At 39.4% G+C, this 24,983-nt stretch overlaps 1 protein-coding gene across 5 annotated transcripts in view; it reads left to right on the top strand.

The window, feature by feature from the left end:
* Positions 1-24,983, top strand: part of LOC122564828 (spermatid perinuclear RNA binding protein) — a 167,565-nt gene that overhangs the window by 62,244 nt on the left and 80,338 nt on the right. For 3 of the 5 annotated variants that reach the window (XM_043720135.1, XM_043720131.1, XM_043720134.1), the window contains exon 2: positions 17,780-17,973. In XM_043720135.1, coding sequence (XP_043576070.1) covers positions 17,971-17,973 — 3 coding nt within the window. In that variant the 5' untranslated portion in view covers positions 17,780-17,970. Of the gene's footprint in view, positions 1-2,024; positions 2,067-16,711; positions 17,604-17,779; positions 17,974-24,983 lie in introns of those variants that run through there. The other 2 variants (XM_043720132.1, XM_043720133.1) reach the window with 2 other exon arrangements.

The raw sequence follows: 24,983 nt of genomic DNA, 5'->3' as shown, positions 1-24,983 counted from the left end.
GACATCATTTGTGCCGACATGTACCACCACCTCTGGCTCTTCACCTTCATCCTTGAGGATTTCCTGCACTCTGTCTGTGATGTCTTTAACCCTGGCACCAGGAAGGCAACACACCATCCTTAAGCCCCGTCTGCTGCCACAAAAACCCCGGTCAGTTCCTCTCACTATGGAGTCCCCTATTACCACGGCTGTGTGCGATGTCCAACTCTTCTGCTCTGTCTCCACGCCAACGTTTGATTGACAGACCTGGCCGCCTTTGTCTTTGACATTTCTGTAATTCCTTTCTCTTCAATCTGATCATCTGTTATCAACAGCATCTTGCTTAGTAGTCATCTCCAAAGTAGTTTCTTCCTTTGGCATAGAAGGAAACTGTCTCTCTTCTCCCTCGAGATCTACATTTAGGAGTCTATTTACGAAATGACCAGTATGTGCATCTTTTTTGCCAAATTGCAAAAACTTCGCCTTCATTTTCTATGGGTGTTGGCCAGGGCTGCTTTTTCCGGATGACCAAGTTTTCTGTGGGTTTGTCCCTGGCCAGAATTTGGCAAACTTTCAGTATTCCTTTTTTTTTATGACATTCTATTTTGCCTTTAGAAATTGTTTAAAACATAACTACTTTACCAAGTTTTGCTTTAGTAACAAAAATCATATTATAGTATTAAATGGGTCTGCTGGGCTCAGGTAGATGTCTATTTTGGCCATCATTTAATTCTGCAAAAGTAATATAGCCGCTGTTCATGAAGTTTGAATATCAGCTATAGAATAATTATCACCAAAATTCCTGGGACTTTTCTGAAAAGTGAGAAGTCAGAAAAGTAGACTCAATAGATGGCCATGGTTTAACATCTGTCTTTCAGAAGCTGCTAACCACACTGCTTGCCCATGATGCAGGATTCTGTTGGGTAGCTACTAATGCAAGGAAGTCTGGGTAAAAACAACAGGTCTTTAAAACATGAAAAGCCTTGGAAGAATTGTGAACTGTTGCATTATCGTGCAGGGCATTACTAGTTTAAGATCCCCTTTTAAGAGAATGAACCTGCTTATTCACAAGGACCATGGATTTGTACAAAATATTATCTTAAATTATTACTGCATGTGTTAACACTCATGGTGAAATTATGCCTCTAGGATTTTACTAATATTTTCAAGCTTTACAGTGTTTACAAAATGGCATATTGTTTGGATCTGAAGAGAGCATTATATTGAGTTAGCACTTCGAGTCAATACCTTCATGGATTCAAAAGAGCATTATCTGTTAATATGTGAAAAAAAACTTTATTGATCCAGATATTCTGATGGTCAGATGGCCATTAGAGCAGTGTAGAGTAAAGTTGCATATTGGGACCATGCATAATTCCTGATACAGATTACTCTGATGGATTTGTCCAGGATATTGAGGACTTGTAAGTTTGTAAAAGGAGGCCTCCATTCAGGAATCTTCAGTGCTGATGTTTAAAAGTAAAGGTAATGGATTTTTAAAAATTTGATCAAGATTCCTGACCCTGTTTGTAATGTCTAGGCCAATAACTGAGCTTGCTAGGGAAAAGACTGCACTCTCCTCCTGGATAGATTAGCAGGCCTGAGTGTTTATTTTATATTCATTAAAGGAATGTGGGCTATACAGGTCATCATTTATTGTCCATCACACGTTTCTCTTCAGAACGTGATGGTGAGCTACTTCTTGAACCATTGCAGTCCATTTGGTCTAGGCACACCCAGAACGCTGTTAGGATGGAGTTCCAGGATTTTCACCCAAAGAAGGACTAGGAACATATTTCATTGTCAGGATGATGAGTGCCTTGGTTAGGAGCTTGCAGGTGGTGCTGTTCCTGTATATTGGCATTTATCTGATGTCCTTGTCATTCTAGATGGCAGCGATGGTTGGCTTGGAAGGTGCTGCCTAAGAAGCCTTGGTGAATTTCTGCAGTGCATCTTGTAGATCGTGTACACTTCTGCTGAGTGTCGGTGATGGAGGGAGTGAATGTTTAAGGATGTGGTGCCAATCAAGCGGGATGCTTTGTCCTTGATGGTGTCAGGTTTGTGTTGTTGGAGCTGCAGTCATCCAGGTAAGTGGGGAGTATTCTGTGACACTCCTGATTTGTGTCTTGATGGTAGGCGAGCTTTGGGGAGTCAGGAGGTAAGTTAATTACTGCAGGGTTCCTAGTTTCTGACCTGTTTGAGTAGCCACGGTATGTATATGCGAATCCAACTTTAGTTTCTGGGATGTTGATGAAGATTCAGCAATGAGAATGCTAAGAAACTCTGTGGTGAAGATGCTCATTGTGGCAATATTATTTGCTGTTTTCGGTCCAGGTCTTGCTGCATATGGATACAGATTTCTTCAGTTCTGAAGTAGAGTCACTGGACTCAAAATGTTGACTTTATTTTCTTTTCAATGAGGCTGCCAGACTGCTGAGTTTCTCCAGCAATTACTATTTGTGAGAGTTTGGGAGCAGATCATTGCTAAGCAAGTGCTTCTTGATAGTGCTGTTGACAACGTGTCCCATCATTTTACTGATGATTAGGAGTAGTGGGCAGTAATTGTCTAGATGCGTCCTGCTTATTGTGTGGATAAGGTACTTAGGCAGTTTTACAAATAGTTGGATTGATTCCAGTGTTGTTACTGTGCTACGGTACACTAGTTTCTGGACCTCAGGTTTTCAGTCCAATTGCTGGAATTTTGTCAGTATGGCAGTACCCTGTGTCTTCAGCTGTTTCTTGATCTAATGTGAAGTGAAATGAAATGACTGAAGGCGATTCTGGGAGGCTGGGATGGATCATCCACTCAACAGAGTTCTAACTGAAGATTGTTACAGATACTTCAGCATTAACTTTTGCACTGATGTGTTGTACTCCCCATTTTTAAGGAGTGAGTTGTTTAATTGTTTGCCACTATTTTCAGTTTTAATACCAAGCTTCTAAAAATTTCTCTGGTTTTAATATTGACCTTGGGATGAGTGCCTCAATTTGCCAGCTCTCTTTAGGTTGCATTTCTGAAGCTGGGTAATGGGTTTAACATTCGTTCCACAGTTGCCTTTTCAACAATATCATTCAAACCAAACCCACAACCTCTGCCTACTATCTGAAGGGCATCATGCCAAACTTTCCTCCCAGTCACATGCCATCTTGACTTGGAAATACTTTGGTAACATTCCACCCCCATCACTAGATCAAAATTGAGGAACTGTCTCACCATAGCATTCTTTACACAGACTGTAGGCCTTCCTAATGACTTAATATCCTTTTAGATTTGTTTATAAATGAGGTGGTGAAACTGCTCCCTTTCAGGTGAGCTCCTGTTTATTTCACATTGGGATAGTTTACCCATATCGAATTTTCTGATAAAACAACCAAACTGTGAATGCAATATATAAATGCATGTTTTTGCTTACAAGAAAGAGCTGCAAAAGTTTTTTTTTTCTGTTAAACTGATGCATTAAAGGTAAAAATATAATGTAACCAGCTGACATTGTTTTTTTGGAATGAGCAGCTTTTTAAGAGGCAAGTTTACTTTTCTTTACTGAGCCACGAGAACGTAGTCTTGATGTATTCTTCAAATATCCGTGGCATTTGCTATACAAGATTCTGTTGGAGAAATATTGGAATTAATTATTAAGGAAGTAATAAGAATTTTGGAAAATCATTAATCTAGCAGAGTCAGGACGGCTTCGTGAAAGGAAATTAGATTAATTTGTTAAGAGTTTTTTGTGGAAGTTCCAACCAGAGTGGAGGGGGGAACCAGCAGATGTTGTATTTGGACTTCCATAAAGCATTCAACAAGGTACTTTACAAAAGGTTAAGTCATAAGATAAGAACTCATGGTGTTAGAGTTGGTATATTGGTGTGGATAGAGAACTAGCTACTGGGCTGGAAGCCATGAGTGGAGATAAGGGGTTCTTTTTCAAGTTGGCAACCTGTAACTAGTGAAGTTCTATCAGAATCAGTGGTTCTACAATGACAGAGTAAGGAAGTAAATGTAGTGTAGCCAAATTTGCAGATAACACAAGAATAGGTGGAAAGGCAAGTTGTGAAGGAGATGCAGATAGTTTACAAACAGGTGTTAATAGTGGGCAAAATGTTGGCAAATGGAGTATAATAACGGAAAGTGTGAAGTTGCTTATTTTAGAAGGGAGAACACTATTATTTAAATGGAGGAAATCTGTAGAAATGTGCAACACAAAGGGACTCTAGTGCTCTTGTTCAGGGAACGCAGAAAACCACACAGGTGTAATAGTTTATCAGGAAGGCAATTGGAACGTTGTCCCTTATTTCAAGGGGTTTTAAGTATTAGACTAGGGAGATCTTATTGCAACTGGACAAGATGCTGATGAGTCCGTATCTGGACTACTGAGAGCAGCTTTGATCCGCTTAAAATTGTTTGATTTGAGGCTGTTCAGAGAAGGTTTACCATGATGATTTCCTGGTATGGTGGGACTTCTCATGAGCAAAGACGAAATGGATGGGGACTCTATATACTGGAGGATTCTTAAAGGTTTGACAGGATAACTTCTGAGAGGATGTTAGCCCTCATAGGAGAATCTAGGAGCAGCAAGCGTAGCCTCAGAATTTAAGGCTAAGATTCTTGATCACTGGTCGAATTGAGTGATATGAAGAAAAGGCAGGAAATTAGATGTGAGAAATGTCGGATCAGCAATGATCCAGTGGTGATCCTGTGATGGTGAAGCGGACTCAAGATACCAAATGGCCACACTTTCTATTTTTTATGGTCTTATAAATTCTGTGCTCGATTCTAAACTTGTACTGCTTGTTTTTAATATGAAAGGGTGGTAAGGACAAGTCAGGGAACTGTGGACCAGTGAGTCTAACATCTGTGGTGGGCAAGGTGTTGGAGAGTATCCTGAGGGACAGGATGCACATGTATTTGGGAAAAGCACGGACTGATTAGGGATAGTCAATATGGCTTTATGCATGGGAAATCATGTCTCTCAACTTGATTTGAATTTTTTGATGAAGTAACAAAGAGGATTGAGGGCAGAGCAGTGGATATGATCTGTATGCACTTCAGTAAGGCACTCAACAAGGCTCCCCATGTGAGACTGGTTAGCAAGGTTGGATCTCATGGAATACAGGGAGAACTAGCCATTTGGGTACAGAATTGGTTCAAAGATAGAAGACAAGAGGGTCGTGGTGGAGGGTTGTTTTTCAGACTGGAGCCCTGTTACCAGTGGAGTGCCACAAGGATCTGTGCTGGGTCCCCTACTTTTTCATCATTTATATAAGTGATTTGGATGTGAGCATAAGAAGTATAGTTAGTAAGTTTGCAGTTGACACCAAAATTGGAGTGTCGTGGACAGCAATCAAGGTTACCTCAGATTACAACAGGATCCTGATGAGATGAGCCAATGTACTGAGAAGTGGCAGGTGGGGTTTAATTTAGATAAATGTGAGAAAGCAAATCTTAGCAGGACTTATAAACTTAATGCTGAAAATGCGTTGCTGGAAAAGCGCAGCAGGTCAGGCAGCATCCAGAGAACAGGAGAAGGGCTTATGCCCGAAACGTCGATCCTCCTGTTCCCTGGATGCTGCCTGACCTGCGCTTTTCCAGCAACACGTTTTCAGCTCTGATCTCCAGCATCTGCAGACCTCACTTTCTCCTTATACGCTTAATGGTAAGGCCGTAGGGAGTGTTGCTGAACAAAGAGACCTTGGTGTGCAGGTTCATTGCTCCTTGAAAGTGGAATCGCAGGTAGATAGGATTGTGAAGAAGGTGTGTGGTATGCTTTCCTTTATTGGTCAGAGTATTGAGTACAGGAGTTGGGAGGTAATGTTGTGGCTGTTACAGGACATTGGTTAGGCCACTGTTGGAATATTGTGTGCAATTCTGGTCTCCTTATCGGAAAGATGTTGTGAAACTTGAAAGGGTTCAGAAATGATTTACAAGGAGGTTGCCAGGATTAGAGGATTTGAGCTATAGAGAGAGAGGTTGAATAGGCTGGGGCTGTTTTCCCTGGAGCATCGGAGCTGAGGGGTGACCTTATAGATATTTATAAAATCATGCGGGGCATGGATAGGATAAATAGACAAAGTCTTTTCCCTGGGGCTGTAGAGTCCAGAACTAGAGGGCATAGGTTTAGGGTGAGAGGGGAAAGATATAAAAGAGACCTGAAGGGCAACTTTTTCACGCAGAGGGTGGCACGTGTATGGAATGAGTTGCCAGAGGAAGTGGTGGAGGCTGGTACAATTGCAACATTTAAAAGGCATTTGGATGGGTGTATGAATAGGAAGGGTTTGGAGGGATATGGGCCGGGTGCTGGCAGGTGGGGCTAGATTGGGTATATCTGGTCAGCATCAAGCTGGATCGAAGGGTCTGTTTCCATGCTGTACATCTCTATGACTCTTGCTCTGTGATTGCTGTTAAAGGCTTGCCATGAATCTGGTATAGTAAAACATCAATTCCCCAAGTCACTTGTAATGTCAACATGACAATGATTCCATTATAATGCTAATGAGAAGCTAAATACATAATGTCTGGTATTTAACCACCAGCAACAACCGCTTTATATGAATTAATACCTGTTCAAAATGAATCTGCCTTTTCTTATATCTGCCTGCTTGCAATCTTTTCATTTTGAAGTAGTTGTTGTTTTCTGTTGCTTTAGATCTGTTGAACTCTCTTGTTGTAATTCATCGTATCATTAAGTGCTGAATGTTATAATTGGACCAAGCCTTGATGTGCATAAAAATTTTCATTTCTATGGAGAGACATAACATATTGTGTACCTCAAGATTTAACCCATTTGAAAGCACATTGATATGAATGTTGGATATTTGGGGTAAAAAATGAAAATGTAGGAAATATTCAGCACGTCAGGCAGTATCTGGAGAAAGAAACCGAGATAATGTTTTATACCATTAAAACGTCATCAGAAATTCAGCCTGTCCTCATACGTGAATGTGGGTAAATCTCCAAGTAGCTGAAAATGTGTTGCTGGAAAAGCGCAGCAGGTCAGGCAGCATCCAAGGAACAGGAGAATCGACGTTTCGGGCATAAGCCCTTCTCCTGTTCCTTGGATGCTGCCTGACCTGCTGCGCTTTTCCAGCAACACATTTTCAGCTCTGATCTCCAGCATCTGCAGCCCTCACTTTCTCTCTTAAATCTCCAAGTAACCTCTGTGAATGTGTTAAATTTATCCAACTGTTGTGAGAGATCTGCCTCAATCTATCATCTAATGCTGTCCATTGTTCAGCAAATAGTGTCAGTCGTGGAGGACTGAAACAGCTCTGCTGCTCTGTAAAATGATTTGCATAGATTCCTGCAGCTTTTCTCAATTTAAGTAAGTGTTCTTGTGTTCTCCCAGAATGAACAGCCTCATCTATCTGTAAATGGGTAACACGGTAGGTAGCTCAGTGGTTAGCACTGCTGTGTCATTGCACCAGAGACCAGGATTTGATTCCAGCCTTAGATGAGTGTCTATGCGGAGTTTGCACATTCTCCCCGTGTCTGTGTGGGTTTCCAGCTACAGTCCAAAGCTGTACAGGTTAGGTGGATTGGCCATGCAAAATTGATCATAATGTCTAGGGCTGCACAGGCTAGGTGGATTATCCATGGAAAACATAGGATTACAGGGGATGGGGTAGAGAGTTGCTGTTCGGATGTTGGTGTGAACTCGATGGGCCAAATGGCCTGTTTGCACATTGCAGGGATTCTATGATTCTACAACTGCTTTATTGGCCTGAGAATGCAAAATAAATATTAGTGAATAGTGTGAAGAAATGGAAAATTACTTCCTAAACATTGAGAATGGGTCTAGTAAAAAGGAAACTTAATGCATATCTCCAGAAGTTGTTTATTACAGAAAAATAATTGATGCACACAATGGAATTCTCTACTACTGGAATAGAAATGAAACAATTCAAGTATTGAAAAAAAATTTGATACCTCAACGGGGGAGAACTGACATATCTTTTTAGAAAGATGAGCTAAGATGAGTCAAATGTTCTATGTCTTCTGTATTCATCTGATGACTGGTAATCTAGAGAGCTTTGGCTGCATATAGAACTGTACTACTTTTACTGTAGTTTACTATATTTGGAAAGAAACAATTAAGGGAGAAAATCAGATGAGAAATAAAATAATCATTCTTATACTTTTGTTTATTCACTTTTGAGATTTCTTGGAGACCATGACGAATGAGAGCTGATGAATTTTGAGTAATAGTTAATGGACATTTTTCTAATTTATCCTATATGATAGCAACATTTTTATCATATATGTTTTGATTCTTTGGTATCGGTTAAGTTTTATTAAAATCAGAAAGTAAAATGAAACACAGTTTGGGAAGGCCGTAAGGAGTGTTGCTGAACAAAGAGACCTTGGAGTGCAGGTTCATAGCTCCTTGAAAGTGGAGTCGCAGGTAGATAGGATAGTGAAGAAGGTGTTTGGTATGCTTTCCTTTATTGGTCAGAATATTGAGTACAGGAGTTGGGAGGTCATGTTGTGGCTGTACAGGACATTGTTCAGGCCACCTTTGGAATACTGCATGCATTTCGAGTCTCCTTATCGGAAGGAAGTTGTGAAACTTGAAAGGGTTCAGAAATGATTTACAAGGATGCTCCCAGGGTTGGAGGATTTGAGTTATAGGGAGAGGCTGAACAGGCTGCAGCTGTTTTTCTTGGAGCTTCGGAGGTTGAGGGGTGACCTTATAGAGATTTACAAAATTATGAGGGATATGGATAGGGTAAATAGACAAAGTCTTTTCCCTGGGGTCGGGGAGTCCAGAACTAGAGGGCATAGGTTTAGGGTGAGAGGGGAAAGATATAAAAGAGACCTAAGGGGCAACTTTTTCATGCAAAGGGTGGTACATGTATGGAATGAGCTGCCAGAGGAAGTGATGGAGGCTGGTACAATTGCAACATTTATGAGGCATTTGGATGGGTGTATGAATAGGAAGGGTTTGGAGGGATATGGGCTGGGAGCTGGCAGGTGGGACTAAGATTGGGTTGAGATATCTGGTCGGCATGGATGGTTTGGACCGAAGGGTCTGTTTCCATGCTGTACATCTCTATGACTCTGACTCTATCTATAACTCAATTATTTTAATTCATAATTGTAATATAATTTAAATTATTAATATTTTAATCATGTGGAGATGTGGAAATACTTTATCTAGTTAATCTTACAGCAAATAAGACCAGATTATCATGAATGGAATGATGCCTTCAGAATGCTTAGAGCAGAGAAGGGGATTTCGTGGTGGGCATCATGTCGAAGTTTATCAATCGCATAAGACTTAGGAAATGAAGTAGGGCATTCAATCCATTGGGTCTGCTTTGCCATTCAGTGTGATCATGGCCTAATCTGATAATCAAATTCATTTTCTTACTTTGTCCACATTACTCTTGATTCTGTTACTGATTAAAGATATGTATATCTTAGCCTTGAATATATTTTTCATGACCCAGCCTCAGCAACCTTCTGTGGTAAAGAATTCCACAGATTAATTCTTGAATATATGCATAACTGATCCTCCAGAGTGTTCTGAAGTAGAGAATCTAAAGGCTCACACCTTCTAAGGAAAAAAATTCTTCCTCATCTCTGTCCTAAATGGTCTACTGTTTATGCCTCGGCTATGACCCCGCATTCTACCGTCCCATCAACCTCTGTCAAGGGAAACATCCTTCTTGCATCTAATTGGTGAGCCTTGTAAGAATTACATTTGAATGAGATCACCTCTCATTTTTCTGAATTTCCGAGAATTAAGGTACATTTATTCTTACCAATTCCTGCATCCCAGGAATTTTATTGGTAAGTCTTTGCACACGCTCTCTTTTTGGCAAGTATATCTTTCACATGTTAGGGAATCCAAAAGTGTCGTCTCATCAAGGCTCTGTGTAATTGAAGTAAGATCTCATCACCCATATACTGAAATCCCCTCGTATTAAAGGATAACATACAATTTGCCACCTTAATTGCTTGCTGTGTCTTCATTTGAACTTTTTTTGACTCGTTAGTAAGGCCTTTCAAGTTTCTTTGAAGTTCAACCCTTGTCAGTTTCTCACCATTTTAAGAAATAGGCTTTATGTTTTCCTACCAACATGAATAATCTAGCATTTATCAACTTTGTCTTATTTTTGGCTGCACGTAGCCTCTCCAAATCCCCACTTGACAACTCTAACTTCTATATTTTGTTTTTTGCAAACTCAGAAACATTGCATTTAATCCTCTCATTCTTGTAATTGACAGATTCTGAATAATTGGGATACAAGCAATGATTCTTGGATACACTGCTAGCCACAGTGTACCAACCAAGAAAATGACCCATTTATTCCTACTCACTGGTTTCTGTTCATTAATTAGTTCTCAATCCATGTTAGTGTACTCTTCTCCTTCCTGATCCCAATCTCTTTTGCTCTAATTTTGTTTACTAACCTGTTGAATTGGACTTTATCAAAAGTTTTCTGAAAATCTAAATGTACCTCCATTCATTATTTCGCTCTTACCTATTCTGCTCGTTACATCCTCAGGAAAAAACTCCCAGCAGATTTATAACATACAATTTCCATTTTATAAATTGATGTTGACTGCCCAGTTGTGCCATATTTTTGTGTCCTGTTATTCTTTACTCAGATTGCAGCATTTTACCTATGACTGATGTTAAACTAAACGTAGTTTCCTGTGTTTTATCCCCTTATTTCTTAAATTGTGCACTTATAGTTGCCATCTTCAGATCTGAAGGAACTGTTCCAAAGTCTATAGAATTTTGAAAGACTATTCACAATGAATCATTTATATCTACTGATCCCTCTTTCAGCTTCCAGGGATGTAGATAATTGGATCCAGGGGATTTATCTATTTGAAGTGTCCAGTAATTTTTCTAGTACTGCCTTTTCACTAATTGCTATCTCGTTCCTCGTTTAAATTTGCCCCTTGGTTCTCCATTATTTCCAGCAAGTTTTTAGTATTTTCCTTAGGGATGCCAATCATAAAGCATTTGTTTAATTTCTCTGTCATTTCCTTATTTCTCATTGGAAATTCTCTTGACTCCATTGTAATGAACCATCTCCCTTTCTTTCCTTTTCTTTGTCATTCTTTGCAGGATTCTGAAGTACTGTTAGTTCCTCAGGCTTGTCTTTTTTTGGAAACTCTACATGCATTTTCCCTCATATAATGACATTGTTGATTTATTTTGTTAGTCATGGTTGAAATACTTTGTTTTCTGGATTTTTGAACATTAATATGAAATGTCATCATTCCTCTTTCCTAAAGACTTTCTTAAAACAAGGTACCGATGGGCCCTTTATCATTGCATAATACGAGATTTGAAACAACTTATTCCTTTGTTAGTGTCTCAATGTACTGCTCTTGGAAACCATCTTGCAGATATTCTAAGGACTTATCCTTCACAATATTTGCATTAATTGGATTCACTGTGTCTCTGTAGATTGAAACTCCACCCTGTAAATATTTGATTTATCCTTGTTACATGCACTGCTAATTTGTTGATTTCTGTTGCTGTTTACAATATCACTTCTGATCAGCGTCGAATAAACAACTCCCCATCAGTGTTTTCTGTTTTTGAACTTTAGGAACGAAGGTCTTTTCTTACTACTGTACACCACTAATGCTATGCTTAATTAATAGAGCTACCCTACTACGTTTTCTCAGCTTCCTAATACTGCTGAATGTTATGTACACTTGGATACTCCGCTACCAGATTTGGTTTCCTTGTAGCTACCCTGTAGAATGGCTATCTGGTCATTTATTAATTTATCTTTGATGATTCATATGTTAATTGCAAATGCTACACATGTTCAAATACAGAGTCCTTAATTTTATTTTTACCATTTTTCTAAACTCTATCTCAATCTGCTGGTACATTCTTTGCAATCATCGTCCATACCATAATTGCTATCTTGCTGTATTGTCCTTTAATTTACTCGGTTCATATACAGGTGTAATGTTAGAACCACTGTTCTAGGAAGTGGTACAACAATTTCCTTCATTATATTACTTGTTATAATATTGGTCCTAGCAAGATTTGGGTGAAGTCTATCCTAGTGGTACAGCTCCCACTTTTCCTATTGCTGCTGAAGGTGTCCCACAAGCTGAAATCTGTTTTTTTCCTGTAACAGTGTTTCAACCATATATTCATCATTTTAATCTTATTTACCCTATGTCAATTTACAAATGCCTCAGATAATAATCTAGGGATTAATACTTTTTTGAGATTTGGCTTCATTTAATGGTTAGCTGTTGATGTAGCCTATGCAAAATCCCTTTTCTCATCTTTGACCTTAACAACTGGCTCCTCACTCTACTATAAATTCCTCTCAACCCTGATAGGTATCCCAAACCCTCTCATACCAGGACAGCAATGCAGCCTCAGCCTCAATTCTTGCTCCCAGCTGCAAATAACAGGGCCTAACCCCTGACCTTACTCTGCAAGGCATAATGCTTCTCCTTGTGACTTCTTGATCCCCTTGCCTGCTTAACTCACGGTTACACCTTTGTGTCCCCTGACCACTGACCAAATCAAATGATACTCCCCTAAGATATCAGAATGCCTTTCTGGAACAAAGTACCTGGGTGATTTTCCTCTCCCTCTGATGCAATGCCTACAGTTTGATCGCCAGCTTGTGAACTTAAAATCAAAATTCCTTAAACCATTGATAGTTACTTCTGATGTATTTCCCATACATTGCCCATAGAATCCAGGAGTCATAGAGATGTTCAGCACAGAAACAACCACTTCGGTCCAACCCGTCCATGCCGACCAGATATCTGAACCCAATCTCGTTCCACCTGCCAGCAACCGGCCCACATCCCCCCCCAAACCCTACCTATTCATATATCATCCAGATGTCTTTTAAATGTTGCAATTGTACCAGCCCTCACCACTTCCTCGGGCAGCTTATACCATACTCGTAACACCCTCTGTGTGAAAACATTGCCCCTTTAGGTCTCTCTTAATATTGTTCCCTTCTCACCGTACACCTATGCTCTCTAGTTCTGGTCTCCCCGACTCCAGGGAAGAGGCTTTGTCTATTTATCCTATCCATGTCCCTCATGATTTTATAAACCTTTATAATGTCACCCCTCAGCTTCCGAAGCTCCAGGGAAAACAGCCCAGCCTGTTTAGCCTCTCCCTATAGCTCAAATCCTCCAACCCTGGGAGCATCCTTGTAAATCTTTTCTGAACCCTTTCAAGTTTCCCAACATCCTTCCAATAGGAAGGAGACCAGAATTGCATGCAGTATTCCAACAGTGGCCCTAAACAATGTCCTGTACAGCCACAACATGACCTCTCAACTCCTGTACTCAATACTCTGACCAGTAAAGGAAAGCATACCAAACGCCACCTTCATTATCCTATCAACCTGCACTCTTTATTCAGCATCACTCCCGAGGACCTTACCATTAAGTATATAAGTCCAGCTAAGATTTGCTTTCCCAAAATGCAGCACCTCACATTTATCTAAATTAAACTCCATCTGCCACTTCTCAGCCCATTGGTCCATCTGATCAAGATCCTGTTGTAATCTGAGGTAACCCTCTTTGCTGTCCACTACACTTCCAATTTTGGTGTCATCTGCAAACTTACTAACTGTACCTCTTATGCTTGCATCCAAGTCATTTATGTAAATGGCGAAATGTAGTGGATCCACCACTGATCCTTGTGGCACTCCACTGGTCACAGGCCTCCAGTCTGAAAAAACAGCACTCCACCACCATCTTCTACCTTTGAGCCAGTTCTGTATCCAAATGGCTAGTTCTCCCTTTATTCAATGAGATCTAACCTTGTTAACCAGTCTCCCCCAAGGTCTCCATTGGGAACCTTGTGAACACCTTACTGAAGTCCATATCGATCACATCTGCTGCTCTGCCCTCATCAATCCTTTTCATTATTTCTTCAAAATATCCATTCAAGCTTGTTAGACATGATTTCTCACACACAAAGCCATGTTGACTATCCCTAATCAGTCCTTGCCTTTCCAAATACATGTACATCCTGTCTCTCAGGATTCCCTTCAACAACTTGCCCACCACTGAAGTCAGGCTTACTGGTCTATACTTCCTGGCTTGTCCTTACCTGGCTTGTTCTTGAACAGTGGCACACGTTAGCCAACCTCTTGTCTTCCAGCACCTCATCTGTGACTATCGATGAGACAAACCCCTCAGCAAGGGGCCCAGCAATCACTTCCCTAGCTCCCCATGGAGTTCTAGGGTACACCTGATCAGGTCCTGGGGAGTTTTCCACTTTTAATGCTTTTCAAGTCACTCCCACATGTTGCAGTTTTACATCACCACCTGTCCTATTATCTTTATTTTGTTAATTAAATTGTTTTAAAATTTATACTTCCCTTCTTTTTACCAAACACTATTGCTCACTGAACTCCCAGTTCCCCTCATTCAGAGACCAGCACCCAAGAGACACTTATACGCTGGGGGGGAAAAAAATAATACATCAGCTCTGGTAAAACTCAGAAGCCAGCATAGACCAGGTATATAATTAACTCTGTATAATACTTTGAGAGCTTGTTTGTCCCTGTATAAGACTAAGAAGAAACTTTTTAAACAGTAATTTTTTTAGTTACTTGCTAAATGTAAACAAAATCTAGACTTGAGAGAATAACTATGCACTTTCCCCTCAATCACAAACTCCTGGTTTCAAGCTCTTAAAGCAGCACTTGGTGCAGCGTAAACTGTTTTACCTTCAATATGCAAACTTGATACAAGAGTAGCTAATCTATTTATAAGTGCTGAATTAAGTAAATATATTCCATGAAATGATCATCTGAAAAACTACCAAAGTAAGATTTGACAAGACTTGTAGCTCAGGATGAGGTTTTGGATGTAGGTTTGCTCACTGAGCTTGAAGGTTCATTTCTAGACATTTCGTCACCCTACTAGGTAACATCTTCAGTGGGCCTCAGGCAAAGCACTGCTGAAAATTCCTGCTTTCTACTTATGTTTGGGTTTCTTTGGGTTGGTGATGCCATTTCCTGTGGTGAAGTCACTTCCTATTCTCTTTCTCAGGGTTTGGTAGATGGGGTCTAACTCAATGAGTTTGTTGATAGAGTTTCGGTTGGAATGCCAAGCTTCTACATGATTGCTACAGAAGCAATCGCCCCAATATCCACAAACGAAGCTGCAGCAGAACATTATTTCAATGAGCCCACACACTCTGCAGCACAGAGGAACTATCCAGAGCAAAGGAAAATCACCTATACGGTGTATTCAAAAAGAATGGGTACCCAATGAACACAGTCCGCTGATTTCTCAGCAACAAACACAAACGAGCAGACAAAACACGTCCAGAAACCCTAGCCACTCTCCCCTATATCAAAGACATCTCGGAAATGACTGCCAGACTACTCAGATCCCTTTGCATCGTGGTAGCCCACAAACCCACCAACACACTAAAACAGCAGCTAACGAACTTGAAAGACCCTATTCAGACAACAAGCAAACTCATGTCATTTACAAAATCCCATGCAAGAACTGTAACAAACACTACATTGGACAAACAGGCATAAAACTAGCCACCAGGATACATGAACACCAACTAGCCACAAAAAACATGACCCTCTCTCACTAGTATCCTTACATATGGATGAGGGAGGACACTACTTTGACTGGGACAACACATCCATCCTAGGATAAGCCAAACAATGACATGCACAAGATTTTCTAGAAGCGTGGCATTCCAACTAGAACTGTATCAACCAACACAACGAGTTAGACCCCATATACCAACCCCTAGCAAAAAAAGGAAGTGACTTCACCACAGGAAATAACATCACCAACCCAAAGAAATCCAAACATAGAAAGCAGGAATTTTCAGCAGAGCTTCGTCTGAGGCCCACTGAAGATGTTACCTAGTAGGGTGACAGAACGTCTGGAAATGAACCTTCAAGCTCAGCGAGCAAACCTACATCCAAAGTAACAAGATCATATCCTGTTCTTTGAACTTGGATTATTTTTGATTCTTGAATCTAATTTGAAGTGTTCTGTAATATGCTGAGAAGTCTCACTTCTCAAAGTCTGTTATATTTGAGTTTTCAATCTAGGTATTTTCTTAGGTTTGGCATCACTGACCACTAAGATGCATTTTATTCATAAGTGTAAAATATGCCATTACATGATTCACATGATTTCATTTTGTTGGATCACAAACCAAGTATATAAACAGTTATAAAACAATGACTTATACATTTCTTATGAAAAAATAATAAAGATATTGGCATGGTGGATCAGTGGTTAGCACTGCTGCCTCACAAAGCTAGGGATTCGGGTTTGGTTTCCACCTTGGACAACTGTGTGTGCAGTTTGCACGTTCTCCCCATGTTTGCGTGGGTTTCCTCTGGGTGCCCCGGTTTCCTCCCACAATCAAAGATGTGCGGGTCAGGTAAATTGGCCATGCTAAATTGCTCATTGTGTTAGATGCACTAGTCAGGGGTAAATAAAAGGGTAGGGGAATGGGTCTGGGTGTGCTACTCTTCAGAGGGTCAGTGTGGACTTTTTGGGCTGAAGGGCCTATTTCCATACTGTAGGAACCTAGTCTAATCTAATCACTCACTTTCTGTCCATTTAGTTATAAGATGGACCTAACGTATGTGTATGTGTTGTAATTTCCAAAGCTGTTCATTGCCAATTGCAGAGAGGTATAGATGTGAAAACCCTTTTGTCAAAAGGATGTCAGACTTAAAAATTTAAGTTCCTCTCCACAGATGCTGGTCATTCTTGTTATTTCCAGGATTTGACTATTTAAGATTTCCAGTGTCTGTAACACTTTACTGTTTGGCTTTTTCTGCTGGTAGAAAACTGCAAAACCAATTGTTTGTTGGCAGGATGTCATCTCAGATATATCAACAGCCTTTTGAAAATACACTGGAAAAAAAAATCTGGATTTCCTATATCAGTATTAAATATGTTGTCTTTATTTGACAATAGTATGCAGCCTTTTGCAGCCTAATTATGCAGCCAACAAGTTAGATTCCATATTGTGTGTTCTTTAGGCATTTGCACCTCCGAGTTTTCTGCAGTTAGCTGATTTGTCTTCTGGGCTTTTCCTTTGGCAAAATAATGTGTCCTTTACCTTTGCTATCCAGTTGCTGACTGTAGCAAAACAAAAAATTAATAGTTCATAACAAACAAAAAAAAAATCTCATGTCAAGCATAATCAATGAAATTCTGCAAAGACGCATATGGCAGAATTTACACTTTGCAAGATCTATCATAAAAAGTTTGCGTTAGTAAATCTTTGAGAAGGCATTTTTAGCTCCCTGCAGTCAGTTTAAAACTGGAAAGCTAGCATTCTGATTTGGAAGCTAAACTCTTTTCTTAAAATAAATTGAGAGTTTGTGTGTATGTGAAAAAATATTTAAGATGGGAATTAATTAATCTCTTTAGACTGAATACACTTCATCAATCTGGGGGGCAAAATAACAGGCTTTTAAATATTGTGCACATTCAGCAACAGATGTGGTTTCTGATTATGTCAAGCAGGAAGGAAAAACCTTGCCTTGCTTCACCTATCCAGAATCTTGGGACTAAGGAGCAACTAAGCATTCAATTAGTTATACTGCAGACTGCTGGTTCCATATTCTCCAGAGCTTTTGCTGTCAATTCAACCTTAATGGTATGACCACTTTTGTGAAGTTGTCTACATTCTAATGAAGTGGAATTTCATTAACACAGAATCATATGATTTCAGAATTGAGATTTGTATTTTTGTTTTTTAGTTTAAAAGATATTGTATAATAATAGCACTTGACTAAGAATTCACTTTGGACTGCTGGGTGTTTTTCTCTATAGGTACGTTTAAAAAAAGTCATCTTGCTGTACCATTTGCTACTTTGAGATCTGAGTTGTAGAGGGATTACAAGAGCTTATGAGGAAGTTCTGCTGTGAAAGAGAAAACCAGTGGCAAGACAAAATTGCTGAACATAAGGAGCATCTAACAGGAAAAGACGGAGAAGGGTAGCTGGAACAGCAAGTGGAGAATCATGGTATGTTCTTGGGTTTTATCACTTCTGACCTTGTTTCATGTGATACATTAGCTGATAGTCTAATGGATGCAATCAAAGCAGCTCAGTAAAACAAAAATCTATTCAGTAGTTTGATATTAACTATATGGGTGCTATAATTCCATGTGCAGAGTGTATTGTCTTGAGTTATTTCCAAGATTTTTAAACCACAGAATTAAGCCTCCAGAGTCTGCAGCATATGAATTATTAATTACAAAGAGGATGTTCATAAATTACACGCTGTAATGAAACCGGTGTTAACATGCTGCTATAAGATGCCAAATGACCTTGCACTGTGCTGCATAGCTAAAATTTTAGGTGCTTGTCATTGTCCTCCGTGTAGCAGAATCATTGCAGTGAGTGAATCAGGATACTTTGACAGATGTATCAGCTAGCTTGGCTATTGTTAAGTGAACAGATGCTGCATGTCAGCACCATTTAATCTTCTGCTCAAATTACTTTATTATATCACCTGATTACATGATAATGTCAAAAAAGACTAATGAAACCTAAGGAAAATATTCTAATAGCTACTAATACTATTAAAATTTACATTATTAGAAGTGTTACTTTTGATTATGAACTTGTATATTGCTTTAAAATCAGATCTAGTAATAGAAGCAAAATCTATTTATGATAAAATTAAAATAATTGGTTAGTATGCTTTGAATTTATTATAACCATGAGAGGAATTAAAGGCCAAAGTCTTCACCCAGTCTCTAATAAATTTTTAAGGAAATTCGTAGTTTTGTGTACCAGATACTAACTGATAACAGAATAATGACGGAAGTTGAAAAAATGTCCCAACCAATCAAGAAAATCTTTTAGAAGTTTCTACATTAGTTGGAAGAACTGGGGTGGGGCTGGCCCAAGGGCAGTGGGGAGAGTGTGGCTTGGGAGGGGGAAAAGGGGTGAAGTGGAGGTGGGTGTTGGCACATATGTGGTATGTTGGGGGGGGGGGTCAGGAAACACACTTTCAATAAAGATACTAATTTCACTGCAAATGTTTTGAGAGTCTGTTAACCTTCACAAAATTTGATACAAATTGTTCATCGGTCTAATGACTATAAATCAGCTTTAACCACAATGCTTTCAATATGCTGCAAAGTATCGTATTGGGTATAATTTGAAAGTGCAAGAATCATAGTCTAGGTGATATTCAAAGGCTGCATTATATCCAAGCACTGCGTGGGTGTGTTTTAACAATGTATCAAGTATCTTTCCTAGGATCCATCATTTATTTAGCATAATATTTTGCACAATTGTTTGCAAACTGAAATGAAAATAAACTGTGTACATAAAATTTGGAGCTTAGATTTTAGAATTAACACATTATGAAAAGAACAGTGGAAATGCAGATGCATCAAGAGTTCTGAGTTTTAGTTTGTCGGTTTAGTACAACATCACCGTAGAGATAAAATGAAGAAACAAAAATGGAAACAAATGGAAAATAAATCCAGAAAAGACAATAAAATGAGTATTCACGAATTGTGCAAAGAAGTGGGACTAGCTTAATTTGGGAAACCTGGTCAGTATGAATGAGTTGGACTTTAGAGTCTGTTTCTGTCTTCTGTGATTCTGTGACTTTGACTGTTTGATTGCTAGTGGCTGCAATAGTTCCCTGTTGCTTGTTCAGGATTGCTCGTCAGTAATCACCTGGAGAAATTACTGGTCGACCCTTTTCTGTAAAAGGTATGTCTGGATATATAGGAGGGGAAGACTTGTCAAAAATGGGCAGTAAAGGAAGATGAATGTATAAATATTAATTATTTTATTAAAAATATATAATATAATAGATCTGTAGTGTGCAAACCTATCTGTTGGACTTTTCTTATATAAAATGACTTCTATATTTGAGAGCACTAGAAAAAGAAAGGAACATTTCCTGGTAACAAATGGGAAACATTTTAAAAGTGCAATGTGAAGTCTTTATCCATAGCTTATTGCTGGTTTGAGAATTATTTACTTGGCTCCTCTTGAGGGGTCAGTATTAGTTGTATTATTTGTAGATGTTAGTATATCACACTAAGACAATCTTTTGTTTTTAAAGGGAATATCATCTTAGTTCATCAAGTTAGGCCAGGACTGTTACGTTATTGAATGTTGTTTTGCAGACTGTTCGCAATTTTCTTTTGATCTTTAGTGAACCTCCTATTCTGGTTTGACATCTGTTTTCCTCATCTGTATTAATTGTTTCACATCATACTTTGAATAACAGAATTAGCAAACCCAGGCTGGGAGGAGTAAAGATATTTGGCACCCTCTTAAAATATTTTTTTGCAATAATGTTGAATCTTTTCTCAAACGACTTTCTTTCTGTTTGGTTAAATCTTTTTCCCATTCTGTCTGGTTCCCTAACCCTAGATTATTTGTTAATAGCTTCTGAAAGCTTGTAGCATTTGAGGTTATGTCTTGCAAGGATAGTTCTGAATCTGTACATATCAAGCTGGTGTCAAATTTGAGACTGTTTTGAGATCTTTCCAAGTCTGTCTTTTCCACAGCAGTACCTTTTGCTATTGTGTGATATGACAGATCTTGCTGCAGGAGCTATCACCTTACTTGACTTGACTTGAAATAAATTACCGTCATATTTTGACACTGTGTCCAGGACATATGGAATATCTGTTAATTTAATATTAATGCACATAATTAGCTAAGTAATATTTGAATTTTTTTTATTCACTCGGATGTGGGCATCATTTGCTGGATCAGCAGTTAATGCCCGTCCCTTGTTGCACTTGAGAAAGTGGTGATGAGCTGCTGCCTTGAACTGCTGCAAGTCATGTGGTTTTGATAGACACACAATGCCATTAGGGAGGGAATACCAGGCTTTTGACACAACAGTGACACTAAAGGAATGGCAACATGTTTCAAGACAGGATGGTGAATGTCTTAAAGGCAGAGCTTGCAACTCGTGATGGTGGTTGTGGAGGTGAAGAGTTAACAGGAAAAACTTCCTGTGGATGTATTTTATACATTTGATTACTTCTACATTAAGAAACACAAAAGGTAAGAACGAGTGAACCATTCAGCCCATCAAGCCTGCTCCATCATTCAACGTGGTAAATGTATTCAGTTTTCTACCTTCATAGAAACAATCTGTCAATGTTAAAATAATCACTGTTTTAATGTTAAATTAATTGATTTGCCTATGATGTCAGAAGAGCACTCTCAGCACTTTATTGCACGATTCACTATCTTTTTTAATTACTGTCTGGGGTCACTTATTGCTTTTTGTCTTGGTTTATAATGGGTCCAGAGGGCATGCTATTACAAATTGTTATCTGTTGTGTTTGGAGACTCTGAGGCCTGGAACTTCTTAAGTTATTCTTCTGAATTGTAATATCCACTAGGGGCCTGTTTTGCATCAACACAGCCTCAAAATTGAGTCCCTAATGGCATTACAACCTACAGTTGTAATATTGCGGTGTAAAGCCTTTAAACTTAAAATAAGGGCAATAATGAGGCATGAAAGCAGAACTGTCTAAAGTGAATTGGTTAATTAGGTCGAAGGGTAGTTTAATAGAGATGCACTGGCAGACGTAAGGGATATTTCAATACATTGAATATATACATTCTAATGACTAAGAAAGCTTTCAAGAGATGAATCCATTATCCATGGTTATCTAAAGGCTTAAAGATAGCATCAGACAAAGAAAACATAATTGATGGAAAATAAGGAAATGACAGGTGAGTTGTGAAGGTATCTTTAATCATTGTTCACTATAAAAAAGTACAAGGAACATCTCAACAACAGCTATAAATCAATAAATAAAAGGGAAGATGGAGCTCAGCTTAAAATCACCTGGGAAGTGCTACTGAGTAAATTGTTGGTGCTGTAGGCTAACTTATGCATAGGTCCTGATGGATTTCACCTAGGATCTTAACAGAAGTAGCAATTGACATAGTTGATGTGTTGGTTTTTTCATAACTCCCTAGATTCACAGAATCTCCTACTAAATTGAAGCTCCTTTATTCCAAAAGGGTGGAGACAAAAAGCAGGAAACTACAGACCAGGTAACTGACATGGTGAAAATGTTGGACTATGTTATGAAAGAAGTTATAGCACGGCACTTAGATACGTTTGAGATAATCAGATGAGGCAACATTGTTTTGGAAAGGGAAGCCATATTTAACCAATCTATTGGAGCTCTTTTGAAGAGGTGTCCTTTACTGTGGTTAAAGGGGAACTGTTGGACATACAATACTTAGATTATGAGAAAGCATTTGATAAAGTGCTATATCCAAACTTAAGTGTAGAATAAAAGCTAAAGATATGGTGATAGCATATAGCCAATCAATCTTCTGCCCATTCCCAAGAGGAACCTGAAAATTGGAATAAGTGGATCTTTCTCAGGTTGGCAAGATGTAATGATTGGTATACCACAGTGATCGATGTTTGGACCTCAACTGCTTACAATTTACATAAGTATCATGGAATAAGAGTTGGAAGGTACTGTTGCTAGATATGCCAACAACAAAGATTAGTAGGAAAGGAAGCAAATATAACTTATACGTGTGTTGCCTTAATTGAGTGGGTAAAGATTTGGCAAGTGGCTTATGATGTGGGAAACTTTAAAGTTGTCCATTTTGGCAGGAATAATTGTTTTTAAAGTTTATTACCTAAATCTTAAGGAAATGCAAACCTCTGAGATGCAGAGGGTTCTGGATGCCTTAGTGCATAGATTGCAAAAGATTAGTTTACAGGTGCAGCAAATATTTGGGAAAGTTAATAGAGTGCATGGGGAATTGAATACTAAAGGAGGGTTTGCTTCACTTTTATACAGGACTTTATCTAAGAAGGCATTTAAGTACATTGCAGACAGTTCAGGGTAGATTTTGGAGACTAATTTCTTGAATGAACATGTTGCCGTTTCCAAAGACATTAGACAGATGTTCGCTTTTATCAGCTTGAGTTTCAAAGAGCTTAGAGCAACTTCATTGAAACATATAGGATCCTGAGAGGTTTTGAGAGTCGAGAGGATGTTCCCTCTTAGGGGACAATCTAGAACGCATAGACACTGTTTATTTCTGAACAATCATTCAATTAAAAATGAAGTAAATAATTTTCAGAGAGTTGAGTGTTTGGAACTCTCCTTCCTGAAAAGGCAATGGAAGAAGAGTTGTAGAGTTATACAACACGGAAACAGCCGCTTCGGTCCAACTGACCAGATATCCTTAATTGATCAGTCCCATTGCCAGCATTTGGCCCATATCCCTCTACATCCAGGTGCTTTTAAATGTTGTAATTGTAACCCCTTCACCGCCACTTCTGGCAGCTCACTCCATACACTCACCACCCTCTGCGTGGAAAAAGCTGCCCCTCAAGTCCCTTCTAAATATTTCCCCCTCACCTTAAACCTATGCCTTCTAGCTTTGGATGCCCTTAAACATGGAGGAAAAACCTTGGTTATTCACTCTATTGATGACCTCATGATTTTATAAATCTCTTGAAGGTCACACCACAGACTCCAATGCACCAGGGAATAAAGTCCCAGCCTATTCAGCCTTTCCCTATAGTTCAAACCCTCCATTTGCAACAACATCCTTATAAATCTTTTATGAACTCTTCCATGTTTAACAGCATCCTTCCTACAGCAGGGAGACCAGAATTGAACACAGTATTCTAAAAGTGGCTTTGCCAATGTCTTGTGCAGCTGCAATATGATGCCCCAACTCCGTATACTCAGTGTGCTGACCAGTGAAGGAATGTGTGCCAAAAGTTGCCTTCACCATCTTGTCTATTTGAGACTCCATTTTCAAGAACTTTCCAACTGCACCTCTGTCACCTTGACACTCCCCAGTGCCCTACCATTAACTGTATAAGTTCTGCCCTGGTTTGCCTTACCAAAATGCAGCACCTCATATTTATCTAAATTAACCTCCATTTGCAATTCGTTGGTCCATGGCCCATCTTATCAAGGTCCTGTTGTACTCTAAAATAACCTTCTTCACTGTCCACTACATCCTACTAATAAGGTGATCAAAACGGAACACAATACTCCAAGTGCAGCCTCAGCAACATCCTATACAACTGCAACGTTAACTTACGAACTTCTATACTCAGTGTTTTGATTGATGAAGGCCAGTGTCCCAAAAGCTTGCTTCACTGCCCTATCCATCTGTGACTCAACCTTTAGAGAACCATGCAGCTGAACTCCAAGGTCCTTCCATCCCACCACACTGCTTAAGGCCCAACCATTCATAATGAAACTCTTACCTTGATTCGGCTTTCCGAAATGCGAGACCTCACACTTATCTATATTAAACTCCATTTACCATTTCTCGGCCCACTTCCCCAGCTGATCATGGTCCTGCTGCAATTTCTGATAATCTTCCTCACAGTCCATATCGCCTATTTTAGTGTCATCAGCGAACTTACTAATCATGCCTTGTACATTATCATTTAAATCATTGATCAAGATAACAAACCGTAATGGGCCCAGCACCGACACCTGAGGCACTCCATTAGTCACAGGCCTCCAGTCTGACAAGCATCCTTCCTCTCGGTACCCTCTGCTTCCTACCATCAAGCCACTTTTATATCCAGTTTGCCAGCCTGCCCTGGATTTTGTGCGATCTAACCTTCCAGAGCAGTCTTCCATGTAGAACCTAGAAAAGGCCTTACTGAAATCCATATAGACTATGTCTACTGGCCTGCCCTTGTCAACCTTCCTGTTCACTTCTTCAAAGAACTCTAACAAATTTGTGAGGCATGATCTCCCACTCACAAAGCCATGCTGACTACTCCTAATGAAACCCTGACTTTCCAAATACATGCAAATCTTATCCCTCAATCTTCTCGAGTAACTTACCCACCATAGATGTTAAGCTTACTAGTCTACAGTTCCCAGGCTTTTCTTTGCAGCCCTTCTTAAATAATGGCACAACATTCGCTACTCTCCAGTCTTCCAGGACCTCACCCGTGGCTAATAATGATGCAAAACTATCAGCCAGGGCCCCCCGCAATTACTACTTTAGCTTATTACAGT

Source organism: Chiloscyllium plagiosum, chromosome 30, assembly GCF_004010195.1.
Source record: "Chiloscyllium plagiosum isolate BGI_BamShark_2017 chromosome 30, ASM401019v2, whole genome shotgun sequence".
Lineage (NCBI taxonomy): Eukaryota > Metazoa > Chordata > Chondrichthyes > Orectolobiformes > Hemiscylliidae > Chiloscyllium > Chiloscyllium plagiosum.
This window is presented reverse-complemented; position numbering and strand designations above follow the sequence as displayed.